A 7,354-nucleotide genomic window follows, 5' to 3' on the forward strand; every position below is an offset into this window, starting at 1 on the left:
GTAGTTGATCTCGATCCGCTCGAACGTCCACCAGGAAGAAGACCCGCCGGAGTAGAAGAAGACGATCTCGCCGGTGAGCAGTCCCGCCGGAGTAGAAGAAGACGATCTTGCCGGTGAGCAGTCGCGGAAGACGCTCCCCAAAAACCTGATTGCCTGCAACACCCGAGCAGGTGTCTCGATGCAAGGCGTCGGGTTCCGGAGGCCTGCTCTCCCGATCTCTATGCGCGCAGAGGTTCGGGACGGGAATTGACAGAAAGCAACTCGACAGGAGAGAGGACTGAGTGTGTCTCGCAGGTATGGAAAGAGTGAGTGCGTATGGAATATATAGGCCTCAGGAGGAAACGTCTGATTGATGACAATTAATCTCATTTAATTGCCATAAACCGAGTCAATCAATTAGTAATTAATTGCCATTAATTACATAACGGTCAGATCCTCGTGTGCCACGTCACGCTCGCTCGACCTCAACCTCAACCTCAACCTCGACCAAGACAAGACAAGACAAGCCACGCCACGCCACGGCTCGGCTCGGCGGCGGCGCGCGCGTGTGGCACCCCTTCACCCTCCCTCAACTTCTCCATAGGGGCTAACAAAGGCCACCTATTTAAGTTGAGTTAACACATGGTCAATCATCAATATGGTACTAAACCATTTTCATTATAGCATTAATTATGGTCCCTTGAATTAATCATCAAATATAATTATGGGCTAATGGCCCATTATATTCAACAATCCCCACCTATTTCTAGGGCACATAAGAAAAGCTCTCGAGTTTCCATGTCGTTTCATATACCAGTCGTTTCGGTGGAGACTGTTAAGTTGAACTTCCACCTAGAGTACAGACTACACTTAGCCACAACTTGAACAATGGACTATGCCTTGAATTGCAAGTTTTGTGTGATATAAGTTTCATCTACACTCATAACTGATACCGGGTTGCATGAACATCCCCTCTGGTTGAAGCATATAAGTCATACTTCTGGCCCATTCATGAGTATCTAGAGATCACCCAAAATCTCATAGACTGTGACTAGCAGTCAAACTCATATAGGTGTATTCCTTAAAGATGTTCTGTAGGACAACATCTATCGCTTCACAAGCCACTTTGGAATACATTAAGGTATATAACCAGCCTTCCTTACAGACTTAGGAAAGAAGTGCAATTGAGATGAGTTAAGTAAAGGGCCTTTCCTCACAGTCTACTTCTGGCTTGTTTCACCATTCTACTTCACAGGATCTCCGATCACATAGAACAGGTTGCCACCATGGTAGACCTCACGTGGGTCTCAAACCCATCTCACTCGATGCACTATCTATCACATTACGTGATAGTCCCTTTGTGAATTGATCTGCCAGATTCTTGGACGTATGAATATAGTCCAATGCTATAACTCCGGAGTTTCTCAACTTTCTGACAGTCTTCAAACGCCGTTTGACATGCCTAGTAGACTTCATGTTGTCCTTAGAACTGTTGACTTTAGTGATCACTGTTTGATTGTCACAGTTCATGGAAATAGCCAGCACAGGTTTTTCAACCACCGGTAGATCCATCAGGAGTTCACGAAGCCACTCGGACTCAGCACCGGCCGTGTCTAATGTTGTGAGTTCTGCTTCCATGGTTGACTTCGTTAAGATAGTCTGCTTGCAAGACTTCCATGAAAGAGCGCCACCTCCAAGCAGAAACACATATCCACTTGTGGCCTTTAACACATCAGCATCAGATATCCAGTTTGCATCACAATAATCCTCTAATACCTTTGGGTATCCGGTATAGTGAATGCCATAGCTCACAGTACCTTTCAAGTAGTGCATTACTCTCTCAAGAGCTTGCCAATGAATATCTCCCGGATTTGACACAAACTGGCTAAGTTTGCTCACTGCAAACGAGATATCAGGCCTCGTGGCACTAGCAAGGTACATCAATGAGCCTATAATTTGGGAGAATCTTAGTTGATCCCTTGCTATTCTTCGATTTTTCCTCAATAGCACACTAGGATCATAAGGCGTAGGAGCAGATTGACAGTCACTGTAACCAAAGCGACTTAAAATCTTTTCCACATAGTGGGACTGCACAAGTGTAATCCCACCATTGCCTTCTCTTGAAAGCTTAATGTTTAGAATAACATCAGCTTCTCCCAAATCTTTCATCTCAAAGTTATTAGACAAAAAGTCTTTAACTTCCTTGATCACATCAAGGCTTGTCCCAAGGATCAGTATGTCATCCACGTACAGACAAATGGTCACACCTTCACCCCACCAAACCGATAGTACACACATTTGTCAGCTTCATTAACAGCAAAGCCTGCAGAAGTTAAGGTTCTGTCAAACTTCTCATGCCATTGTTTTGGAGCTTGTTTTAGGCCATAAAGGGATTTTAATAACTTACACACCTTACCCTTTGGACCACTTGTTACAAATCCATCAGGCTGATCCATATAGATCCCTTCCTCTAACTCTCCATTTAGGAAAGCTGTCCTCACATCCATCTGATGAATGAGAAGACCATGAGAGGCAGCCAAAGACAGCAACACTCGAATTGTGGTCAAACGAGCAACAGGTGAATAAGTATCAAAGAAATCTTTCCCTTCTCTTTGGGTATAACCCTTAGCCACAAGCCTAGCCTTGTACCTCTCAATTGTACCATCAGGCCTAAGCTTTTTCTTGAACACCCATTTACACCCTATAGGTTTACACCCATAAGGTCGTTCAACCACTTCCCAAGTTCCATTAGACATTATAGAATCCATCTCATTCCTTATTGCTTCCTTCCACAAGTCAGCATCAGGAGAGGAAAATACCTCTTTAATGGTTGTTGGGGTATCATCCACGAGGTACACAATATAGTCATCTCCAAAAGACTTCACTTTTCTTTGTCTTTTGCTCGTTCGAGTGACTACATTATCATCCTCCTCAGGATAGAGAACATGGGGTTCCTCAGATTGTTATATCGGAATAAATTGCTCATGGGAGTTTATAGACTCATGACTAGAAATATTAGGTGTACTTTTCATAGGAAACTCACTTTCAAAGAATGTTGCATCTCTGGATTCCATTATAGTACCAACATGCATATCTGATACTCCAGAGTTTATAATTAAAAACCTATACCCTATGCTGTGAGTAGCATAACCAAGGAAAATACAGTCAACTGTCTTAGGTCCGAGTTTGCGTTTCTTGTTTATTGGCACATTCACTTTAGCCAAACAACCCCAAGTACGCAAATAGGAGACATTTACTCTTTTCTTTTCCCATTCCTCAAATGGTGTGAGTTCTTTATTCTTTGTAGGAACTCTATTCAGGACATGACTCGCTGTCAATATCGCCTCACCCCACCATTCCTTAGATAGACCCGAAGTCTCTAACATGGCGTTAACCATCTCAGTTAGAGTACGGTTCTTTCTTTCGGCAATCCCATTGGACTGTGGTGAGTATGGCGGTGTCCTCTCATGAATAATTCCATGTTCTACGCAGAAGTCAGAAAAATCACTTGAAAAATATTCTCCACCACGATCGGACCTTAAGCGTTTAATTTTCCTCTCAAGTTGATTTTCTACTTCAGCTTTATAGGCTTTAAAATATTGTAATGCTTCATCCTTTGTTTTAAGCAAGTACACATGACAAAATCTAGTACAATCGTCTATAAAAGTGACGAAGTATCGTTTACCACCTTTAGTCAACTCATCATTCATCTCGCATAGATCGGAATTGATTAATTCTAATGGTGCCAAGTTTCTCGCCTCCGCAGCCTTGTGAGGCTTGCGAGGTTGCTTGGATTGCACGCATACATGACACTTAGAGCCTTTGACTAAATTAAATTTCAGGATTAAATTCATATTTGCTAGCCGCATTAAACAACCATAATTAACATGACAAAATCGCGAATGCCAAATATTCGACTCATTCGAAATCACAGTATGGTTCACGATTTTATTACACATATCATGCATGGATAAGCGGAACAAGCCTCCGCAGTCATAACCTTTACCAATAAAAGTTCCAAATTTTGAAAGTATAACTTTATTGGCCTCAAAGACTATTTTGTAGCCATCTCTACAAAGCTGTGAGCCGCTAACTAGATTCTTTTTGTTGGAGGCGACATGCTGCACGTTCTTCATCAGCACCGTCTTTCCCGAAGTGAACTTCAGAATGACCGTACCAACACCAAGAACACGCGCATGAGAGCCGTTCCCCATCAGTAAGGCTCCAGTGTTGCCGGTCTGATAAGAAGAAAACAAAGAGATGTCAGCACACACATGAACATTAGCCCCAGTATCCATCCACCACTCAGGTGAATGACAGACTGAAAGAACAGTAGGTAAATAATTACCATACCCAGATGTTCCTCCTTCAGCCTCGCCAATGACCATGTTTACTGACTTTTTCTCTTCTCATTTAAATTTGTGGTCTGGACAACCACTCGCCCAGTGGTCATCGCTACCGCAAACAAAGCAGCCTCCTTCTGCCTTTTTCTTCTTAAAAGTTGCAGTTTGTTTTGGCTTCGGGTTTGCTCCTTGCTTGTTCTCTTGCTTGTTCTTTTTCTTATTACGGAATGTGAATTGCTTTTTCTTCTGCACCACATTGGCACTAGAAGACTCAACGCCTTTCCCATATGTATCTTTTGCTCTCGCCTTCTCCTCAACATCAAGAGTTTCCATGAGTTCAGCAAGACCAAACTCTTTCCTCTGATGTTTTAGAGAAGTAGCAAAATTCTTCCAAGAAAGTGGCAGCTTAGCGATTATACCGCCGGCCACAAACTTTTTAGGCAACACACAAGGGAATTGTTCTAGTTCCTTAGCTAGTGCCTGTATCTCATGTGCTTGTTCAATCACAGAACGGCAATCAACCATCTTGTAATCAAACAATTGTTCCATGAGGTACAGCTCGCTACCAGCATCAGAAACCCTAAACTTGGCCTCAAGTGCATCCCATAATTCCTTAGCAGTGGTGCAAATAATATAATTGTCGACATACTTTTTATCGAGCGCACTTATGACGGCGCCTCTGAAGAGGTTATCAGCAGCCAAGAACGTTTTCTCCTCCTCAGGAGTAAACTGTTCCGGCTTCCCCTTTGCGACGTCATAGCTACTCATAGCAGTCAACCATAATATCATTCTCGCGCGCCACCGCTTATAATTTGAACCATCAAACAGATCCGGTTTTAACGCAGCAGCAAAACCACTAACAGAAAAATGCCTAATATCAGGTTTTTGGAATGTTAGAAATTTAGACATTTTAATGTTTGATTTAGTCTAGAAAATTACGCATAATATTACGGTGGCATATATGTGCACATGTGCAATTTTATCACTACTCAGATTAGAGATAAACATTGCAAATATTACTGCAACAACAGCAGACATACTAAAAATGAAAAACAATCGTTTGAGATTGTACCCAGAGGAGGGACCAGTGCCGAAGGCACCGGCGGCTCCATTCGCACTAGTCGACATAGTGCGTTGCGTGAAGTAGTGGACCTCAGTCGATGCAGGAAGATGTTCGCAGTGCAGTCCCGGGAACGTCCATCAGGAAGAAGAAGAAGTAGTCGATCTTGCCGGTGAGCAGTCGCGGAAGACGCTCCCCAAAAACCTGATTGCCTGCAACACCCGAGCAGGTGTCGGGTTCCGGAGGCCTGCTAAAGCAACTCGGCAGGAGAGAGGTCTGAGTGTGTCTCGCAGGTATGGAAAGAGTGAGTGCGTATGGAATATATAGGCCTCAGGAGGAAACGTCTAATTGATGACAATTAATCTCATTTAATTGCTATAAACCGAGTCAATCAATTAGCAATTAATTGCCATTAATTACACAACGGTCAAATCCCGTTTTCCTCCCTTTCCTTTTCACCACGCATGTGCCACGTCACGTCTGGTCTGGTCCTCGTGTGCCACGTCACGCTCGTGTAACACCCCAGTGTTATGGTTGCATCAAACATGTGCATAGCATGAGCATCATCATTTACTCAAAGCATATCATGATCATCATCTATCTTGAGCCATGTCATTCTATGCAAAAATGTGTTTGAAATTGCTTAAATAGGCTTCCTATGCTTATGTTTGAGTGAGCAATGCTTGTGTTTGTGCTTAATGCCTTGGTAATTAGTTTATCTATGCTTAACTTGATCTTGGGAACAATGTTCATGTTGGTCACTTTTCCAAAATATGCTTCTAAGTCATACTTATGAAAATAGGCCCTAGAACCCTCTTTTGCTTAGGCCTTTAAAAAGTGTTTCATAAAATGTTTGCATGTCAGAACTTCCTAAAGCAAAGTTGTAGCAAATTTTATAAGGAACAAAAGTTGTTTTATGGCCATCTCATGAAAATGATCACAAATAGCTCAAAAGTGGCCCACAAGGCAGATTTGGGGCTGTTTTCAACACTTAGAAAATTTTCTAAGTCCTGGGTGCTTTGCAGTTTGCTCGATCGGTTTTGGAAACTCTATATCTTTCAATCCAGGCTGATCTGGCCTTTGCTCTAGTTGACAAAGTTGTAGATCTCGCCTAGTACTCCAAGTTTGTCAACTACGCCATCACCTAATTCGCTCTGGTTTGGGAGATAATCGTCGGTGAAGTGGCTCTGTCAGACAAGCATCGTTTCTTCTGAATCGGAACTGACCTCGTCGACGTGGCAGACCGCCGGCAGAGCTCCGTCGCCATTTGTCGCCCGCACGCCGCGTTTGGCCCCGCTTGTCAGCTTCCGTCGCGTGCATGACCTCCACGGCGACGCCCCGAGCGAGTGGATGCGTCCACTTTGCTCTGCCTCGCCCTCTCTCGCCTGAAACTCGTCCGCAGCGAGCTCTCCGCCGCGAGCTCACTCCGGCGAGCTCGTGCGCGCTCCTCACTGCGCCTCCGTTCACCAAACTCCACCCAAAGCTCCGCCGTGAGCCGCTCTCCAAGCTCCACCCTCTAACTCACCGAGAAACCCACCGGTGAGCCGACATTCTCTTCTTCCCCCAAATCGGTCCGCCGTGACCTTCTTCTCCGGCGAACTCAATGCCGAGCGCTGTGAGGCTTCTCATCATCTTTGGTTAGGTCCTAGAGGTAGCTTAGGTCCTTAGCGAGCTTTTGCGCCACCTGGTGGACGCTCTACCGGGTTCTCCGTCGCCGGACACGGTGCGCAGCGCCGCCGTGCTTCCGCCGGAGTTGGATGCTCTCGTGGCCAGCGTGCTCCACGAGGATCCAGGCCAAGCCGCGTACCTAGGAAGCTTCGCCCTAGTCTGCTGGTGCTGTAGAAGGCCTTAGGTCACGCTCTACCGGCCTGAGGGCTCCGGCGTAACGCCGAGCACCTCCGCCGAGCCGCCATTGTCGACGGTGAGCTCCTTCCGGTGGCTCCGCCGTGGGAAAAGTAGGGCCAATCGAGTC

At 45.0% G+C, this 7,354-nt stretch overlaps 1 protein-coding gene across 1 annotated transcript; it reads right to left on the reverse strand.

Moving 5' to 3' along the window:
• On the reverse strand, positions 2,241-5,090 carry LOC110436464. Its single transcript, XM_021463565.1, has 3 exons — positions 4,446-5,090; positions 3,980-4,217; positions 2,241-2,302 (listed from the first exon to the last, which is right to left on the reverse strand). Exons 1-3 carry the CDS (start codon positions 5,088-5,090, stop codon positions 2,241-2,243), a joined length of 945 nt encoding a protein of 314 aa, XP_021319240.1.

The sequence above is a fragment of the Sorghum bicolor genome, chromosome 6 (assembly GCF_000003195.3).
Source record: "Sorghum bicolor cultivar BTx623 chromosome 6, Sorghum_bicolor_NCBIv3, whole genome shotgun sequence".
Taxonomy (NCBI): domain Eukaryota; kingdom Viridiplantae; phylum Streptophyta; class Magnoliopsida; order Poales; family Poaceae; genus Sorghum; species Sorghum bicolor.

Excerpts from the sequence above, each read along its gene's own strand:
- LOC110436464 (XM_021463565.1), bottom strand. The coding sequence starts at position 5,090 with ATGAGTAGCTATGACGTCGCAAAGGGGAAGCCGGAACAGTTTACTCCT. Across the intron at positions 4,218-4,445 it reads AGGCAGAAGGAGGCTGCTTT|ACCGGCAACACTGGAGCCTT; the intron begins GTTTGCGGTAGC and ends TCTTCTTATCAG. Across the intron at positions 2,303-3,979 it reads TGGAACTTTTATTGGTAAAG|GCTTTGCTGTTAATGAAGCT; the intron begins GTTATGACTGCG and ends TAACTTCTGCAG.